The following is a 20,597-nucleotide window of genomic DNA, read 5'->3' on the forward strand; positions in this document are numbered from 1 at the left end:
CTATTTTTAGAGTAAAATGTACTAAGAGAAGACAGAGAATTGAAAGTAGATCCAAGGTTTAATCATCACCATAAAGTGGTTTCTAACACAGACCCTCGGGATAGTCAGTAGACTTGGGAGACATCTGTCATGACCATCTGCCTCTGTCCTTCTCAACAGTAATGGGTACCGATGGCGATTTAGGAGGCGTAATTATTTATCCCTCAGATTCTTCCAAATACTAGAGAACATTGAACGCCGAAATACACAAAACTAAACTCCAGTGTCACCGAGACTCCTCAAAGTTTCTTATACCTTAGTCTGTGTTTTACAGTGTCAGTCTGTGAAATGGCCATCTCATTTTATTTAAGCAAACTGAATTATAGAGATGCTTGCTGCACTGAATAAAAAGACATGTCCAGTAAGTGACAAAATCCATGTCAGAACCAATGCTCCATCACCATAGTTGGTTTCCTTTGTATCTTAAGGCATAATCACATATGACTTGCCAGAAATTGTCTGAAATCCAATCATCTTTTCCTTTCAGTTTCCTGCCTTATGCTCTAAAGGACATTTCATACCTTCTCGTCATGCTCCCTCATTCAGCCTTCCCTTCCCTCTACTCTATGCTTCCTTCACTGAGGAGCTTGGGGAGGGAACAATCTCCTCTTCATACCACTGAAGCCTGCCTCCGCAGCCCAGAATCACACACAACACCAGTTCTGCTCTCACAAGTAATGACTCTACCTACTTCTTGGATTCTCCTTTTCACCTTCAGTTCCCTCCTGCCCCTAAATTGGAGCCATACTGGACAACCATAATAGCCAAAGAAATGTTCTCATTCCCTTCCTCCATTGCAACATTTCTGCCTCCATCAGACTTGTTCTCCAAAGTCGGTGCTGCTCTCCTGCATCCCATAATCTCATCAATTTCTCAAGCCTCCTCACACCAGGGGCTTCTCCGACCACCATCATCCCTGCATACCACTCTTGGAGTTAACAGCAGCTTCCCTTCCCCATCTGTGCTCAGCCCCACCCACCCCGGCCTTCTATCTGAATCTGACATGGTGAATGTACACAGTGTCTGTACCCTTCTTTTTGAAATATCCTCATGTGGTGCCTTAGTCCTTTTACCTCATCATTTATTCTTCCATAGCTCTATTTCATCCTCTGCACAACTCAGAGGATGACATCTGAAGGTCCAATTCACAGATTTCTCATTTTATTTTTTACAAAGCATCCAGTTAAAAAAAATAGAGTAACCTTAAATTTTTATAACTGTAAACCTTAAATAATCCATCCAGACCCCTCTAAATTACTCCTTCTGCCCACCCTCTTGTCTCCCTTGACACTTCCTGTTTGCTCCAGCTCCTGAGTTTCTTCATACTGTAATGCTGCTGGCCCTACTTTTTCTGAATGCCTTCTTCATATCACCTATTTTTTCCTCAGATCTCTCCCCTGGGAAGCTGATCCCTGATTCCTTGTCTAAAATAGTATCCTTTCCCCCACTGTCTTCTATTCCATTGTAGTCTTTACTTTTATCTAGTGCTTTACCTGGTTCTGTGCTCTTTTGAATTTTAGTACTGTCACTAAGAGGTAACATAATAGAAGGATCAACAGGCACTGTGTACCTGATTCTTGAATATGGCCACTCAGTTCTATTACCTGTTACCATGGACAAGCCACTTCATTGTTCTGTTCTTCAGTACCACAATCTTTAAAATAAGGATGTTACTTATTACTTAGATTGCTACAGATTGAGTTGAAAAAGGTACCATGTTTGAATATATGCTTTACCTGATAAGTGCTGAATAAATGACAGATATTTCTACTAACTGATTTTTTTTTTATCCTTATTGGAAGTTTTCAATTCAAGAGAAGATTGCCTGGTTCCTCTTCCTCTGTGGCCTGGCAAGTCCTGATGAGACTTGATAAGCTAGGGTCAGATGGCAGGGGAGAGCTCCCCCTTTCAGTGGACTAGGGGAAGGGGATGGGAGGGAAAAGAAGGGAGGATGGGACAGGGGGGAGATGAGGGAGGGGGCTACAATCAGGATATAAAATAAACATATTGTAAAAAATATAAAAAGTTTATTATGAACAGCAATACATGGTTATAAAAAAAAAAAAAAGAGAAGACTGCATTAGCTTTCATGAGCCCTATCATTTTATAGTATGTGCGACGTTGCCCTCGGTATCTAGATGTGAGGTCATCAAGTGAGTGATGGAAGAAGTTAATATTTTGAGTTACCCCTGTGCTGTATACATAGCCTGCAAACCCTTCTGGGGGTTATAAGATTTAACCTGCTTGTCATGAGAGGTGGATTAGATTACCTGTGACGTAAAGTATCTGCATCTCCTCTATCAACATGCTTTTGATAACCTTTCAGTTAGCTCAGCTTGTGCTCAGCCCTTCCCGCAAGTGGCCACAGGATGCAGGCAGGAGACCACACAGCAATGAGTTCAGAGCACTGGCTTTGTCACTCACGGAAGACAGCTGAAAAGGTGAATGAAAGGCAGGCTTAGCATTGTGGTTTTAATACCTAGCTTTATCTTTTTTGCTTCTAGAATCTTCTGAGTATTCTTGGGAAATGTAAACATTCTTAATGTTTTGTATTTGGAATTGAATTTTACCTTCTACCTACTTAGAACTGGTTTGTGTCAGTAAGTTATCCTCAAACTAAGCACAGTCAGCCGAGGGTAGAGACCTTCAGAGCATCTGAGAAAACTAGTGAGGTATAACCAGATCTGCAGAGAATGTTCCCGTAAGAGGAATCCTCACAGGTAGTCCTCAGTGAGATTTTAGATATGCAGCCAAGAAACGGTCCTTGTGCATTCTGGGTTTATTTGCATTTTGACAGACAAGCAACCATGGTGACCTCTCCCTGACTATTGGAGCCACAGCAGATCTTCCTTAGATATGCACCATAATCATTCTGCCAACATTAAAAGAATGTGCTACAGATAATCTGATCTATCACATTGGCCCACTCCACAGTGTTGCCACCGAAGGACACTGATCCTCTGTCTATTCTCAGAACTTGTCTCAGACATCAATTTATCCCTTTTGTTGGTAGGCAAATCTTCAGAATTTTAGAAAACTATCAAAGGCTACACTGCAGTAGAAGTTTAAACTTGCCAGTATGCTCTGGTTATCCTGCATCATGCCTGAAATATGCCTGAAAATTTCCATGGGAGAAAAATTATTAAGGATATTATCACTGTTCTTTATTGTGGATTTTTTAAAAAAATAATTTAAAGTGAATCAGTGAAACCAGGTAGATGGTAGGGGGAAATATTGGTGATTTTTGTAAAATATAAATCGGATACTCACTAAAATAAAAATGAAAAAGCAAGCCATGTTTTTATTTCTTGTCCTCATAAAGACATGGGAGGGCCATGGGAGTTGTGGCGTGGTGAGACTTTGACAGCACCAGCCATATGGGGACATAAACCTCTATGGCTATGGAATAGCAATGGGATCATTTCCTGTCAATTTCTGTTCTGAAGCCAAAGTGATGACAGTTGGCAGTGTGTGAACAGAGACCATGTCATCTTTGTTTCACCCCAGCTACCCATCTGTTGCTTGAACTTTATGTGATTATTTCTGATAGGAGCCCATACCACTAACGCCCTCAAATTTTTGTAAAAATGATTTCATGTCATCTAATGTTAAATCCTAGATAGGCTACACCAGAAACAAAGTTATTCAACAGTGACTTACACAGTAGGTAACAAATATATTTTGGGTAAGTTTATGGTGTTCTGTTGATGCCATCTATGTATTTCTGCATCGCCCTTCAGCGTTGTGAAACTGGGCTTTCTTTCTGTGCTCCTGATTGCAAGGGAAAGTCTGACTCTGCCATTGCACTTTCTCCATATTGCCTAGCACACTGAATGTCATGAGCTGTCCTGCTTTTCCTCTGCTTCCATGGCAACATGCTAGTCTGGTCACGAGTTCCCCTTGCCAACCAGAACCAGCACTCTGCAGACCATAGAACCAGGGCTGCCTGCTTTTTCACTGTCCTCCCAGTCACCCACCCAGTCTGCAGTTCTGCATGCCAGCTTTTGTCAGGATTATCTCTCTGTTCATACCCCATGTGTCTCTTTATCTCCTGCTATGTTCATTCCTACCTGTTCTTTTCATCTAAACCCTCCAAATCCTCATGGCAACTTAACAATTTATGCAATTGCAGAAATTTCTGCTCTTTTTTAAAAAAAAAGTATTCCCTTCAAAACCCAAATCTGCAGTGTTTGAGACCAATTCACTCTATCTGTATCAGTCTAGGAAAAAATGATGTAATTTGATTGATGTTTCTCTAGGTTGATCCAAGATTGAGTCATTTAAATGCTGTATCTGTCTTTAGGGTCTCATGGCCCCATTTTCTCATGTCCCCTTCTATTCATTCTATGTGTTAGTTGTATAACTATATCCAGTTTTACATGAATTTGATTGAAAGCACTTCAGAGAACTTCCATTAAATTATTTTTATTTTAAATAGCCATGTTTTCATAAAACTTTTAAATGATTAACTTTCTCCATGCTAGTAATATTTCACAGATTTATTTCAATCATATTATTTCTTATCCAAAGCGATTAGGATATTTTAATTTTGACCTTAGTGGGCACAGAACCTTGCCCACTCAGACCTCTTACAGAATCTTTCTGTGTGGAGAGGTACAGCATGACAAGAGGCATGAATTTAACTTCTACTTTTAGTGCAACTTCTAACTATTCTTCATTGCCTAGGTCAGAGGAGTTAATCAGGTTGAAAGAATATCAGCTTTTAAAACAAAACATCAGGAAAACTTAATTTGCCACTATAAACACCTATTTTAGCAACCTTAAAAGAAGTGCTTCAAAACTCCACTAGAATAAAAATTCTTGAAGGATGTACATAATGGATTACTTGAATTTAATTATCTTTGCAAATATCAGCAACGTTGTTAACTCAGAACATATTGACTCCAGTTAAGATAATCCTGCCTATGAGTGATTCAGTCACACGGTTGCCTATAGAAACAAGTTCTACCAAACTGGTAGATTTTCCAGTGCATCTGGTTAAAGTTCACAGCACCACATCAGCACTGAAAATCAGTCCTGATTGAGGACATTCAGCACCGAAGGCTATGCCTGTCGTACAGCAGATGATCATGACAGTTCTGTGGGGCAGATCCTGCCATGCTGTGCCAAGTGACTGAATGTGAAGTGGGGTTCTGTTTCATTTGATTCCATGTTCATGAACCAGCATTGGACTCTCTCTCTCTCTCTTTTTAGTATGTCACTTTGCATTTTTTTTTACTGATTTTTAATTTTTTCTGTATTATTATTATTTATTTGGGCTATTAGGTTTTGTATACACTGGGGCAGTATCTTGCATTTTCTTGTTTCTTCTCTTGGCATAAAACAAAGAAAAAAATCACAACTATAAATGTGAAACATTGATATTTTTGGATTTAAAAAAGTTATTGTATCCCTAGATATAAGAGGAGCTTGAAGAGAAAAACATGTGAATTGGTACAGTTTTAATTATTCTCTCTGTTAAGGAGTTCTTGTTATAAAGATCTGGCACAGCTGAACTTTATGCTGGTGATGAAGTCATAGGGCAAGAAACTGATGGATCATTGATTACAGCTGTGGAGTATATTTATGCTGGTAGCTGCTAACTTTTTATTTAAATTCAATAGCAACATATCTGTTAACAATAGAAAAGCATATAGCCACATCACCTCCATGGACTTCAATACAGAAGAACATCATCTTGAAAATGTTTATGATGCTGTACTTAGGCTTACGGATTAGAAACTATGGGCAGGAGAGATGGCTGAGTGGTTACCAATGACTGCTTCTCTATCAGAGATTCAGATCCTATCACTGACGTCAGGATACTCACAAATGCCTGTAACTTCAGGTTCAAAGGGTCTGATGGCCCCTTCTAGCTTCTTTGAGTACCTGCACATACACACAAAGTAAAAGTAATGTTAAAAAAATAATACAACTTGAATTACAAGTCTTCTAAAAGCAGAAAGCTAGAGAGAAAACAGCAAGGGAGTGAGGAAGGAAATGAAGATGAAAAAGAGAGGGAAAAGGCATTGGTCAGTGTGAGTACACCACCCCACACTAAGTGTGAGTGGACCTACCTATGAGTGTCCACCTCAGTAAGAAGAAGGAAAGGAGTGCACAACAAGATCGTAAGCACCATTCTCATGCTGGACAAATCGTTAGAACTGCAGAAATTCTGACAGGTAGACCCAGGCATTAAAAAAAAAAAAAAAAAAAAAAAAAAAATACGGAGAGGAAAAACAGGAAATAAAAAAAAAAAAAAAAAAAAAAAAAAAGCTGGCGTTCAAGGCGAGTTTGATTTGGACCATACTATGGACACTGAAAGTATTGTTGTGCTAAGATAATTTTTCAGTGAAGAATGTTTGGAATGTTAGCAAGTTCCCACTCACAGTATTTAAACCATGAATCTGTTAAAAAAAAAAAAAAATCAACCCAGGTGTCTGAGAGAGCTTGTATTGATTTTGTTTTGTGTGGCTCTCTTTCTTCTTCATTTCTCTACCTGTAACTTTGCTTCCTTTTCTTAGTAGGCCATGCAGTTGTCCCCCTGGGGAGGAGATGCCTCGTGCGCAATGTTTGCTGTGCAAGCGTGAGGATCTAGGTTCAAACTCCCCACACCTTAATGAATAAAAGCTCTCTGCTGTGAATGTCCTAACCCCTCATGATGTCTTTCTCCAGTCTCCCTGTGTTAGCACGGACTAGCATATCCCTCACATGCACATATCATACACACCTTTAACCCCAATGAGAGAGAGACCAAGGTAGAGTACCAGAGAGGAAGTAAATAGGGATATTGGCACTGATTGATATCGTCAGCAACAGTTTCCCAGTGTAAGCCCCAGCTCAGGGGTCCCTTATAGATTATTGGTATCAGCTAGTGATTTTCTTAAAATAAATGTGTTCTCTTAAAAAAAAAAAAAAGACAACATTTAGCTCCTGTGGTGATGAGTCCACACATGGAGACATCCATTTATCTTTTTCTTTGGGGTCATAGCACCCTAGAAGCTAGAGACATTCTATGAGAGGATATTTAAAGAGCAAGGCTAGTATTGTGTGCTGGTTGCCCTCGTCAGCCTTACAGTTTAATCATACTTTAACCACAGTGGAGTTTACTGTAGTCTCAGTAGTGATTTTTGTTTTTGTAAAAATGACCATTTTAGTGGGCATAAGGGAAAACAAATGCCTTGATGGGCCTTTAAATAGTTTGTTATTTCTAATAGGCTTGAATTATTTCATCCTCTGTTCTGATTGTGACTTCTAACAGCAAGGAACAAGGGAAGTCTGGTTTATTCTGGTTTACTCACAGATAATAAATTGACAATCATACATATGTGTGTGTGTGTGTGTGTGTGTGTGTGTGTGTGTGTGTGTGTGTGCCTAAAGTGTGGGCTTGTACCTTATTCATGTCTCTATTGAAAAATCTTGAATAATGCAATTTCATGAACTTTCACTAAATGATTATTGAGTGCATTTTAATCACTGAAGTTCTGTTTGCTTTGCTTTTGGTAGAATTGTGGTGGTTTCTGACACATCGGGAGTTAGTTCCAGCTCACTAATCATTTACTCAGTAATTCCTGTTTGTTTTGTTTTATTTTGTTTTGTTGGTGGTGGTGATGGTTTATTTGTTTGTTTGTTTTGGGGACAGGGTCTCTGTATATAGTCCTGGCTGTCTTGATGCTCCATACGTAGACACATACATGAGTACATGAAACAGTTACAATGTAAACTTGAAAGTGTAACTTGCTGTGAACATAAAATATTTTTAAATGACTGTCTTTGTATATATGAATGCTTTGAATAATTTTGAGTTTGAAATTTGCTGTTCACAAAGTATGATTTCTGCTAGTTACTTTGATGTTTTAGCCTGAAGATTATTGGTTAAATATTATGCAAAATGCTCCCTGTACTGCCCAATCTAAGAAAACAAGCAAAGGATCTTGTGTTTTCCATAAGTGTGTGTATTCATGTGTAATTAATTGGGCCACTTTCATATGTTATGAAAGGTTACATAAAGATTTTACAGGACCAAGTTTTCAAATACTTTTGGATTTCTAAGGCAACATTAAAAAAAAATAAAGAAAATTACCAATTATTTAGTTTTCTTTATGGACTTCTCTCTTAGATCATTCTATCAATTCAACAAAACTGTTTTAATTTACCCATTCACTCAAATTGTATTTTTAAAAGTTAGAACATATCCAAAGAGGCATGAAGATATTTTGAAGAGTGCCAACTTGCCCTCTGAGGAGCACATTAAGAATCTGTTGAAAGCTGGTAAAGAATATTATTTAGAGAAACACTGGTTTCATATATAATAAAGATTGCCTCATGCCAGAAAGCTTAAATCTGTTCTTGACAGAAGAAACATGGAGATCAATTTATTGAACATTGTACAGCAAAAATTTTGGATCATCACAGGAAAGAACTACACGTGAGAGTTGTCCTAGAATAAATTAACTGCCCCAGAAGGATGCATCTTGAGAAGACAGAGTAGGTGTAATCCACTTGGAATGTAAGCCGCCATTTTCCTTAAAGATTCTGTGAATGTTTAGAATGACTTTTACAGACTAGATAAGTCATTTGATATTGGAATTGATCCCATGTGACATTTTAAATGTAGTATGCTTGTCACAAATGACCTTCTGATTAAGTCTGGAAAAGACATGAGAAGGATATTGCATATTGTTATCACCAATAGACTCCATGCTTTTCATAGGTTTACTGCTTATAACTTTTATCTTTATTATTTATGTTTTTACATTTAAAAATATCTCCTGGTAGGGATCGTTAATACCACAACTCATATGAGGAATTCAGAGGACAAACTGCAGGCATGAGTTGTCTCTGTCTACCATGTGACTCCCAAGGGCATCATGAAGTTAGACTTGGTGGCAAGCACCTTTAACACTGAGCTATCTCGCTGGTGTTAAGTTCAAAATCACTTCACAGGGACCACCACTCACATATGCAATTGGCAGGAATGTTTTATTTCAAGAAAATCTGCATGCAGGGTTCAAGCCAAAGGCTCGCAGGCCTTTTTATAGAAAACCGGGGAATGGTAGTAAGAGTTAGGTAATCTAAAACCTCATTGGTGAGTGCCAGAGAAGTCACAAGTATAGATTTCTGAATGGCTTGCATCCAGGTGGTCTGTGGGCTGCATTCCTGTGTCATGAATGTTTAACTATAGGAGGAGATAAGGCTGCCCAACACATAAGCCCCATCCTGAGACAAGACATTTTCCAATTTTTGCGGTTATCTCCAGGCTGTTCCTTTGGTAGGGGATTTTATGTCTTGTTCCTGGAATTGGTGACCTCTGGCCTAGTTCTTGGAACTGATAATTTTCTTTTAAAGTCAGGCCTGGTCCTAAAAATGGAGACAAAATGAAGTTTATGTCATCCTCTCAGCTGGTCCTGGCTCTCTTCTATTTATAATTGTAATTTCTCTTGTGTGTTTATTAGGAACAAAGATAAAAAAAAGACATCTGCCCGTGGATCTGTTTTCAGTTCTTCTGAGTGTGAAACCAGACACAAATGTAGGTAATGTTAGAAAAATGGGCATGGAAACTCTGGAGGTATGCTTGTGTCTAGGAGATTATATAGGAGTGTCACCAAGAATCAAGCCAAAGAACAACAGTAAAATGCAATTGTTAGAGGATCATTTTTTCTTATAACTTTTAGGAACTCTTCAGATCACTTAGCTCTCTTTGGAGAGCAAGATCACATTGTGGCCCTGGCAGCTATAAAGCAGCCCTAACCCTTAAAGCAATTCAAGGGTGATGACTGGAGCCCTAAAGGAGATTAAGTGACAGTGAGGTATGCTCAGGGCAGGTGCTTCTTGACTTATACTGGATTGATATAACATCAATGTTTCTAGTTTAAAAACTATGGTGTATGTATATGTGTGTCTGTGTGAATATATGTGTATGTGAGTGGATATTCGCAGACTATAGAAGATGGTATTGGATCCCTTGGAGCTATATTTACAGTTGGTTTTGAACCATCCTACATAGGTTGTGGGAACTGACATGGGTCATCTGGAAGAGGAAAGAGTGCTCTTACCACAGAGCTGTCTCTACAACCCTCTAATAATAGTCTTAATAACGCATTGCCCATAAATTATTTACACTGCACCCGATGGCCTCTGGAAGCCAAAGTATTATTCTCAGATGGGTTAGGCTAGAACCAAAGCAACACTCTTCTATTTCCAAGCATTGGTCACACTGGCAGTAAGCTTTCTCAGATGACTCAAGGGCTGAAAGGCCTAAGCAGATATTTCCAAGGTGGACTAACTGAAATCTTCTTTTTTTCCCCTTAAAGGTTTGGCACTTCATTAAGTAAGCTCCAAAATTACGTACAAATCAAAGGAGTAAGAAAAATAGACACTCAGCAAAATGCCTCTCAGTTGCATCAAGCATCACTGGTTAAAGGGTAGCATAACTGTGACACCACCATGCTTGCTCTCTCCCTACCCCAGGGAGGGCAGGACAGGGACAGCTTTACCCCTTCCACATCGGGTTTCCAAACCAAACTCATTACCATCCCTTTCTTTACCACTTACTAAACAGAGAACACATGGCAATGAATAGACTAATAAATAAGCCAAGAGCTTTATTGGTGCAGCAGACACATTATAATGAACCCAAGAGAGCCTGTCTTCTCTGGGAAGACAGGACTTCTGTACAAACTCTCAGGTTTTTTTCCACTTCAGAATCCAAGCTCTCCTTTTCACCACAGCCCTTGGATCGGCACCTGCCCAAGTAGTCCTTCCCCATTTCAAACGGACAGTGCACAAAGATACACCTGACGTAATCTGGCCAGCCAGCCTGATAGTCAAGTGTTGGTTCTGTGTTACTCTGTAGATAAAGGCAGACACTCCGATCCTGCAAAGAATTTAGGAAACAATAAGACAATTTCTCCCTCTGCCTCAAAAGTAAAACACATTCTAGCAGGTGTGTCCTGAAATCTTGAATGAGATGTCAGAGTCCTAGACAATGGTTTAAGCTCACCTTCCAGGCCCACCACAAAACAAACCGAGAGCTTCCAGAATTAAGATTAAAATGTCTAACTCAGTTTTTGTCTTACAACTGTATTTTCTTTAAGGACAAGGAGAAGAATATGCTTGGGATATAAAACCTTTTCATTGAAATGTGTCAAAATTTAGGTCTGGAGGTAAACATTCTAAGTGTGGCCCTAGGGGAATCTGGGGATGGAGGAATTGTAAGGCAACATAAAACTGGCAAGCATGTTAAAAGCAGGCGTTTAGAAGTAGCAGTCAGCTCAAGAAGAGAGAAGAATCTGGAGCAGGCGTCATATCACTCCTAGCGAAAACAGACATATCTATGGGAATGAAAATCACTTGTTCTAGGCTATAACTCAGTTGGTAGAATGCTTGTCTGGCATGAGCAAAGGCCTACATCTGCTCGCCAGCACAGCCAAAACTTGGCATAACGGCACGTTTGTACTACCAGCACTCAGTAGGTGGAAGCAGGAGAATCAGAAATACAGGTCATCTTTAGCCATATCTCAAGGCTGCAGCCAGGTTGAGGGTCATGAGGCTCTGTCTCAAAAAGGTGTGTGGAGACTTAACCAGGAGGGACTAACGATATGGCTTACTTAGGAAAACGCCTGTTGCATGAACATTAGGACCTAGGTTTCAACTCTGGCACTCAAGTGAAAACCATAGCTTACATAGATTAATTTAATAGATGATTATACTATAGCAACACTGGGAAGGTTCCAGGTTCTGTTGTTGTGCCCAGATCTTACCATCCCCAAAGACCACCAGGAGACCACCATGTATGCAAGAGCAAAGAGCTTTATTCAGGCTTAAGCTCAGTCACCAACGCAGTGGATCAGAAAGGAGAGCCCCAAGCAACTACATGGCAGGGTTTTTATTTGGGGTTTGAGCAAGAACACAGAATTCCCAGCTTAGCTGGGATTGGCTAACTAACATAACTAACATTGAGCGAGCTATCTACAGACCTCAGGAACATTAGGTCAGTGGGCTGCCCAGCACAGACGCTCCACCCTTAGATAAGATACCTTCCCATTCTTGCATTATCCTTAGACTATTCCTCCACTAGGGGAATTTTATTTTATTTTATTACTCCTGGAATTGCTGACCTATGGCCTAGTTCCTGGGACTGATGATTTTTGAAGGAAGGGGTCAGGCCTGGTCCTTTCACTCTGAGAGAACTTGTCTCAAAAATTGAAGTGGAAAGTAATTAAAAAAAATACATCCAGCCTTCTCGAGGCACACACCCACCCCCCCCACACCTCCCCCCACACCACCCCCTACATATGCTCCCCAAAACACACACACATAGGGTTGGTGACGTAATAGAAAACCATTGCTATTAATGTAAAATGGTTTTGTTTACACATCTTTTTTAGTCCTAAAGAGCGTTTTTTGTTTTTTTTGTTTTTCCTAGTGACTGGTGCAAAATAAGTAGCCCTTGGCTTGACACACCCTGTAATCTGATAAGGGAGACTAATTTTCCTTATGCTAGGTGGTTTGGAGACAACCTGAAGCTCCAGACCTTCCTGCGGATGAGAGTCAGCGCTCTAGGAGTGAAGGAATGGACCCACACACATATTCTGATGAATCATTGATGACTTACATCGTCAACTCCCATCTGTGAACTCAGTCACAAGGCCATGCTTGGTTGCTAAGATGTTTTTATTTGGTGACATTGTCAGTGAGTTCATGTCTTATAATTTTCTGGGACCTAAGGCTTGCTCCCTCGTGGCATGGCTTATACATGGCCTGCTTCAATGCTTTTTCCGTCCTGGACCCTTGACTGGGTGTTTGATATTGCCTGCTACTTCCTTGTCTGGAGATTCTTCTTGCACAGTTCCATTCACCAGCCTAGCACACAAAGGCAACTCTCCTTCAGGAAGGAAGGGTGTTTGCGTGCCAGTAGTGCCAATCACCAGTACATTTTTCTTTAGGTCAATGGAACACTGATGCCTCCTGAGCATATCAAGCCCTAGAAGGATATCCATGGGCTGCTCTTCAAGTATAGAGAAAGAGCACTGTAAGAAATCACCTTCAATCTGAATCTGAGCCAAATGAACGCGGCCCATGATCCTCTGTGTGCCTACTCCCTTAGCAACCCCAGACCACCGTTGGTCCATCAGCCTCATGATATTACATCTCACAGCACAAGCTTGGCTCATGATAGTCATCTGAGCACCTGAATCAACAAAAGCCTTTAAAGGATGCCCATTCACTTTGCAGTTAATATAGAGCATAGCCACTTGTCCAAAACTCTCTGGGGCCTCTTCCATAGCTATGTTCATATTTTCTTCAATATTCTGCTGTCGGATTTCTTCCTCTATTTTAGCCTGAGCTTCCTGATCGAATGGGTCAGCAGAATAAAGACGAAACATCTCTTGCTCTCTCAAGGCCCTTTCCCTCTGCTGCTCCATCAGGACCTGAGAAAATGTCTCAAGGTTTCCACTAAGCAGGGCTTCAGCCAAAGCAGGATTCCGTTCCTTCAATAGGGACAGGTCATGGGGATTGGAAAGCAGCATGCTGCGAATCAAGGCAGGGCTATTGATATCCTGAGCATAAGCTATGTTTTCTCCAGAAGCCAATCCATGGGTTTGTGTTGATGGTCTACGTTGCTGGGGGTGGTGATAGTGTTGATGCTGAGGCGGGTGTCGGGAACTTGATGTGCCAGGCATGGCCGGCCCGGTGTGGTCTGCTCGAGGATGGCTTGGGGTCCTTCCTTGAGCCCGAGGTCCCATGTTATCCTTCTGAAGCAGTACAACCATATCACCATCTTTGAGGCCATAGGTTCCCAGAGAACAGTGGTCATCTGTAAGGAGCTGCTCCATGTAGATGATCTGGATCTCTTCAGCAGGCACGCCTGCCTCAAGCTCACAGAGGACTCTGAAGTTGCAGAGCTCAAAGTCAGGGCTGACCTGGAGGGAAAAGGTTACCTCTGTGAGGTCCCTACGCACACAATACACAGTGATCTGCATGGTTTAAGCTTATAAAGGCCTAGCTGGCAGAAAACATCTGGTGGTTCACAGAGTGACTGGTCTTGGTTCCTTCTGGTCAGTGTTTGGCCTGCCTTTCACAGCTTGGTGTGAAACTCATTCAAGTCTCAGAAAGGCAAAGCCAGTGGCCAGAAGAGGGGCTGCCTCCCAGCCCCTGAGCCAGCTAATGGCCCCATGGAGCCTTAAGGCAACAAGCCCATGTGTGTATGTGCTGTTTGGAACTTAGAATTTCTGTTTCCATAGAAATAGTACTCAAAGCCAGTGGGTTCCAAGGCTGGCCCTTCAAAACCTACTTAGTACTGGCTATGTAGAACACCTCAATGTTCTTAAACATGTTAATATTCAATCTGTTCATTGTATATCTGTACTCCACATATTTTTCCATATCTCTGAAAAGTAAAGGTGTGACTTTGATATTTCAAGGGCCTTGCTGCATTCTTAGTAGGACATAGGTACCTGCCATTCAGGTGGGTGAGTAAATTTTTCTGTGTGAGAAGAGGTTAGTCATTTTAGACAAAATGAGAGGCAGAGGAGAAAGGAGTAAGAACGGGAATTTGGGGTAAAAAGAAAATGGAAAGGAATAAAAAAGATTCAAGACATTGTGATTGCTGATAAGTTAATTTAATGGACATATAGAAGGGCTTTTTGCAGTATATGAAGGATATGAGGTAGCTACTCAGAAAGCTGAGAGGGACTATGAAATGAGGAGAGGTAGGTACTCTTGGTTAGATGGATGCCATTTGATATGGGTTACATTAAAGACAAAGTTTACATGGAAAGCAGTCTCTAAAGTGAGAGAGTGGGTAAAAATAGGCCATTGCCTTGAGCAGATGAGTAAAGTACATAGCAACCCAGAAGCTAACTATGTCTTTTTCTGACCCTGGAGCACAGTTACCCCACCACCCAAACATGCATCTACCTCAAAGTAGAGAAGCTAAAGACAAGGGCTTTTGGATAGAACTCTTTCCTCATTTTCCCTAGGCATCACAAAGTGTTCTGTGCTATCAAGGGGTCACAGGTCCCTTGTTTCCTCCATCACAGGTGTCTAATTATGAATCCAAAAGTAGTCACAGTACTTTACTTGGACCTCATCCATATTTACGAATTTTAGCTGTGCCCTACCATACTGAGGCTATTGCATCCGCCTAAAGAATGTTCTTTTATTCCTGTTTCTCTTGTGTTTGCCTCAGATGAAAGACTATGTATCAGTTTTGCTCTAACTATTTTAATGTAGGCATACCCTGTTTTCTTATATTACGAATGGTGACTGATTGCACAATAGGAAACATTAGCTGAGTTCTTGCGGTACAGTCATAAGACTGTGAAATACATGCTGTGTTCTTATAGAAACTCACGGCCTAAAAGAGGATACATACATACATACATACATACAAATTGCAGAGGATGGATATGGAGAAGGAACCATGGTAGAATTCTAAACAGCTTGAAGGAAATCACTATCAGGAGAACAAACATGGAAAATGGTGAGATCTTTTGGGTAGGAAAATCTTCCTGAAAGAAATAGGCTTAGCAAGATGAGGGGTTGACTGTGTAGGTACCAGAGGCTGGAAAAACAAGTCAGGAGAAAATGGAGGTTGTTCTCATTTACAGATCTTTTTAATATGGACAGATACACAAAAATTTAGGAGAAAAACATAACAGAATTTTCCGGTAAAAAAAAAAAAAAAAGTATTATTTAGAGCAATTTTAATTACTTACCGAGATTTGAACAAATGTTTGGACCAGCCATTTTTCTGTCATTGTGTGTGTATGTGTGTGCATGTGTGTTCATATATGCATGAGTGCACAGGAACACACTGGCCACAGCTTGCAGCTGGGACTCTTGCTTGGTGACTCGTCTCATAATACTGACGCATGATCTATCACTGGGAGCTAAGCTTGCAGACTCAGCTGGTCTACTTGCCCTGGAATTCCTTGGCTTCACGTCTGGGAGCAGGGATCCCAGACTGACAACCAAGCCTGCTTGTCCTTTTTTAGGGGGATGAGGATCTGAACTCCTGGCCTCATCCAGGAGTGTTTGGAATGCATTACCCACAGAGCCACTTCCTCAGGTCATTTGATTTCTTCACGGTCTATTAAACTCTACTAAATTATGGAAATACTACTAGGATTATTTGCTCTTTTGTTTTTATTTTTTAGTAGCAGCTGAAATTATTTTTGTGGGATAAAGGGTATTTTGTGTTACTGTTTTTGTTTTTTTGTTTTGTTTTGTTTTGTTTTTTGTTTTTTTGTTTTTTTTTCCTTTCCTTTCCTTTTCTTTTGGTTTTGGTGAAGTTGAAGGTTCACATGAAAAGAAACAAAGGTATCTATGTAAGTGTTAATATTGCCTAGATACCAAAGAGAAATCTGTTTTATGTGAGCTGTTTTCTTACCTTGGTGTAATTATTTAGTTTTTGTGGCATGTTTGCATTGAAGTAGGCTTTACTGTTTTACCTTTGACCCATAAGGAAGCCAAGAGCCTCAATGTCTGGCCAATTAATTCTTATTGCCCCCTAGTCACAGCAAGGCAGGCTTGAAGAAAATTATCTGGTTCTACCACCCACCCTGCTCTTCAACCTTTTTCACAAAACAGCTGTAATCGCCAAACATAAACCCTTTCTCCCCAGGCTGCTTGGTATTCTTGTTTTGTATATTGCTTAATTCACTGAACTAACTCGGCGGTATTGGTATTTTAAGTACCATATGTATAATTTTCTTAACTCAAATTTTTAATTAAAAACATCATCTGATTACATGATAATCAGTGCTTCTGGAGATTATAAACACTGCCAAACATCAAATGTTCTGTGAACCCCACTGTACGCAGACTGTGGACTGATTGGGTTTGTGAGCTAACTGTGAACGAACCAGGCATGCTCATAAAGGTCACTTGAGGTTATTGCAGCTTTTTCTCCAGGAACAGTTTAAATGTTCCCTGAATTTTATTTCTTTGCAAGTGTAGCGTAAGAACATAATTGAATCTTTCTTTGATAAGTGAGACTCCTACAGAGTCTTGGGGCTATCACCCAGAAAAATCAATTCTCATTGTATAGCCTAAATACTCAGAAAATGGAAGAGAGAACACCGACTTCATAATACCTAAGGAGAAAATGTTTGGTTGGTTGTTTTGCTTTTCCTAGAATAAACTCATGGTAATAGCTTCATTAATTTGCAGTGGTTCTCAGCCTTGCTAATGCTGCGACCATTTAATACACATCCTCATGTTCCAATGACCCCAACCATAAAATTATTCTTGTTGCTACTTCATAACTGTAAAATTTGCTACCTTATGAATCGTACTGTGAATATCTGATATGCCGGATGTCTGATTTGTGATCCTTGTGAAAGTGTCGTTCAAAGGGATCTGGACTCACCTTTTGAGAACAGATAACTTAATGCAACAATAAAAACAAAAACACAGGTAACTGATGGTCCCACAGTCAGCTGATGCTTAAGATATTGTATGTTGCTTTACAAAGGAAAATAACTATAGAGTTTATTTTTGTGAAAAAATAGAACCTCTGATTAAATTTTATGCTTCACATATGCCTGTTCCTTAGTTATATTTGCTTACCTTGTTTAGAATCCTTACCTTTAAAAATCTGCCTGAGGCCTCAAAATGTTCATTAGTAGCAAAACAGTTGCCTAGCTCTGGGAGGCCCTAGTACTCTAGTTTCTTCCCTAGTACTATAAAAGAAAGTGAAGAACATTTGCTGTGCAGACTTAGGGACCTGAATTCAGATCTTTGGGGCCAATGTAAAGCTGGGTCTGGTGGCAGTTGTCTATAATACCAGCCCTCCCGAACCAGGCTCTCCCAAATAAGAGAATCACTTCAGCTTGTGGCTAACTACACTGACAAATACTCAGAGACAAAGAGCATGAACACCTACCATAAAGAAGGCGGAAGACAAGGACTGATACTGAAACTTGCTCATACACATTCACAGCTATGGCATACGCACATGGATTTCTCTCTCACACACACATGAGAGAGAGAGAGAGAAACAAAAAGTGCCTTGCATTACTTTAAAGCGCAGTCTAGACTGAATAAGAAGTTAAATCATTACGTGAGAGTTTCAATGCAACTCAGAAAAGAAGCACTTGTGGATTAAGAACTGATTTTTCCCCTGTTCCTCCATTTGCTTTACAGTAATGCACAGGCTTAGAGAGGGTGTCAGTGAGAGAACAATGAGGTCTGAAGGTAAGATCACCCATTGCATCTTTATTGTGCTTTTACTTTTGGGAATTTTAGCCTTGTTACATTAAAAACATTTTTTAGTTATTTCCACCATTAAATCTATATCAGACTCTTTGCCTTGCTCAACCTTGAATTCTGAAAAATTCTTGTTCATGAAAAGTGTCAGAAAATAGGAATAAATAACAAAATGAACACAGACCTACACAGAGGAGAGCAATCTACTTGACAAAAATGTTAGTAAAACCTTTCACCTACCCAGTGTACATCTCCCACAGAATCATGCTAAGTTCTGAAGGATTTCTATTTGTTGGCTATTCTAATTATTTATGATTCTGGGATTTGTTTTACATGCTCCCCACTCAATTCTTCTCAAATAAGTGAAAGGCAATACCATTAATTGAAAGTCTCTTGACTTAGTCCTATAAAGGGTCCAGAAGTGTGTACACAGAATGAGTGATGGATGTTTCAAATATAAAAGCATTTGTTTTCCACTACTTAGAGATGGTCATAGAAACATGTCATTAATTTCTTGTGGTGACTATTTAATAACCACTTTCCATGACCATGAAGTGACATGGGGATATGAGGGCAGGCAGAAGAGGGAGTCTGTGTCTTCCTCCAAACAAGTTGCCTATTAACCGAGATAAAAACCATGCCTGCTGAGCTGTGTTATGAAGTAAACATATATCATATATGTATATGATAGCTATATAAATAAGATGTGGTGGTTACTTAAGAGTGAATGTATTGAGGCAGTGGACTGGGGTGCAGGGCGTCGTCGGGAGATTGAGTGGAACTGTGCAGAACCACTGAAGTGAGACTGTAGGAAGGATTCATCCATATCTTCACTTAAATTGCACCCACTTGGGTTCTGACCACAGGCCTAGATGTAGCACAGGATTTTCTTGACCTTTGTTTTGCTTCATGTAAATTGTTCTATGTTTTTCCTGTCCTTGACTCTATAACCACATCAATGCATTAGGACAGTGGAACTGGCATATAGGAAGGATAATCTCACTTTCTCAAAAGCAGCCCATCATTGCCATACTGGTGTTCACCACAGACAGAGATCTGAACACAAGGAAAGCCTCTGCTTCCATGTAATTGTTAGAGTTGTCGCTTCATGAACACCCTGAATCAAATTCTGAATGGTTCATTGTCTCAGTTTATCCAAAGAGCATCATTCCCTCAGACTCTGTACTCTTTCAGGCTTTGTACTGCCCATCCATCTTTGTTTCTGGCCTTCTCTAGCAAGGAGGGGTATTTTATTAGAAAATAGTTTGAGGCTTCATTGGGGATTTTTCTTCCAAAGTCTTTGTGGATACTATACATGTGAATATATATAATTGCTGAATTAAGTTTTGATGAGGATTATAACTGTGTGACATACTAAATAATGTGTGTGTGTGGTGGGGGGGGTTCAAAAGTAGCCAGTTTGGGTGTTACACCCAGGCCTTCACCTCGGAAACCTAACAGAGTAATAGGATGCAGTCTGCCTAATCAGCAACTGGTCAGAACACATCAAAAGTTACTCTGTGGCAAGCCCTTTCGTTTGTGGTGACACGCCAAGCTTTGTAGAACAGTTATGTATATTAAAATATGTGCAATGTATATTGTCATCCCAGATGCAGACATTTGGAAATTTTACAAATTTCATGCATAAAAGGGGTGTTCTGGAACTGTCTCACAGAGGAAAGAATTCACAGGGCGTTTTTATGTGTCCTTCCCCTTCTCAATAGCACCTGAGTTAACAAACTGCCGTGGTGATTAGCATGGCTGAAGCCCACCTGTCTGGAGAATTTCCTTGTACTCCAACCACAAAAATGAAAAACAAAGCCTGATAAATAAAAGCTTCATTTTTTTTTTAAGATGGCAGAGAAAAGATAAATCAGGTCACCTCTTTTCTCCTTTCCCCAGGAAATTGAATTTAGCTGCCTGGACAGGACAGTCTTTTCAGAGAACTGGCATGACAGCAGGCCTATGGAATTTCTGATTGTTAGAGTGGTGGGAGAGCATTCGTGCCTCAGGGGGCTGTGTCTGTTCTGAGGGACGGGGCATAGAGCTTCTTCCACCGCCTTTTACATCATTATTTTCATTCTACCCAAAAATATTCCGTTTGGCTTCCCCACTATCATGTACTTAATTACTGATGTGTTCTTGTGTACTGAGTATGAGGAAGGTACCCCATGCTTTTGCTCACAGTATCTCTTTGGTGCACTGGAAGTAAGCAGAGTGTTTGCCCTGGCTTTCAAACCAGGACTCGGTTTATGATACTGAAAAGAAAGGAGATAAGGACACTGGTTGTTGTTTTTTCTTTCTTTCTTTCTTTCTTTCTTTCTTTCTTTCTTTCTTTCTTT

General features: G+C 40.2%; 2 protein-coding genes across 3 annotated transcripts in view; one reads left to right on the forward strand and one right to left on the reverse strand.

Annotated features, from left to right (window-relative positions):
- The window catches only part of Pdgfd (platelet derived growth factor D), a 221,001-nt gene that overhangs the window by 80,951 nt on the left and 119,453 nt on the right, over positions 1-20,597 (forward strand). The window lies entirely within an intron of this gene.
- Positions 12,807-14,024, reverse strand: Ddi1 (DNA damage inducible 1 homolog 1). The gene has a single exon (XM_055615396.1). The coding sequence runs from the start codon at positions 14,022-14,024 to the stop codon at positions 12,807-12,809; it is 1,218 nt and encodes a 405-aa protein (XP_055471371.1).

Source organism: Psammomys obesus, unplaced genomic scaffold (assembly GCF_907164565.1).
Source record: "Psammomys obesus unplaced genomic scaffold, mPsaObe1.curated_primary_1811, whole genome shotgun sequence".
NCBI classification, from domain to species: domain Eukaryota; kingdom Metazoa; phylum Chordata; class Mammalia; order Rodentia; family Muridae; genus Psammomys; species Psammomys obesus.

Bases quoted from the DNA above. Each gene is read 5' to 3' on its own strand.
- Ddi1 (XM_055615396.1), bottom strand. From the start codon at position 14,024: ATGCAGATCACTGTGTATTGTGTGCGTAGGGACCTCACAGAGGTAACC.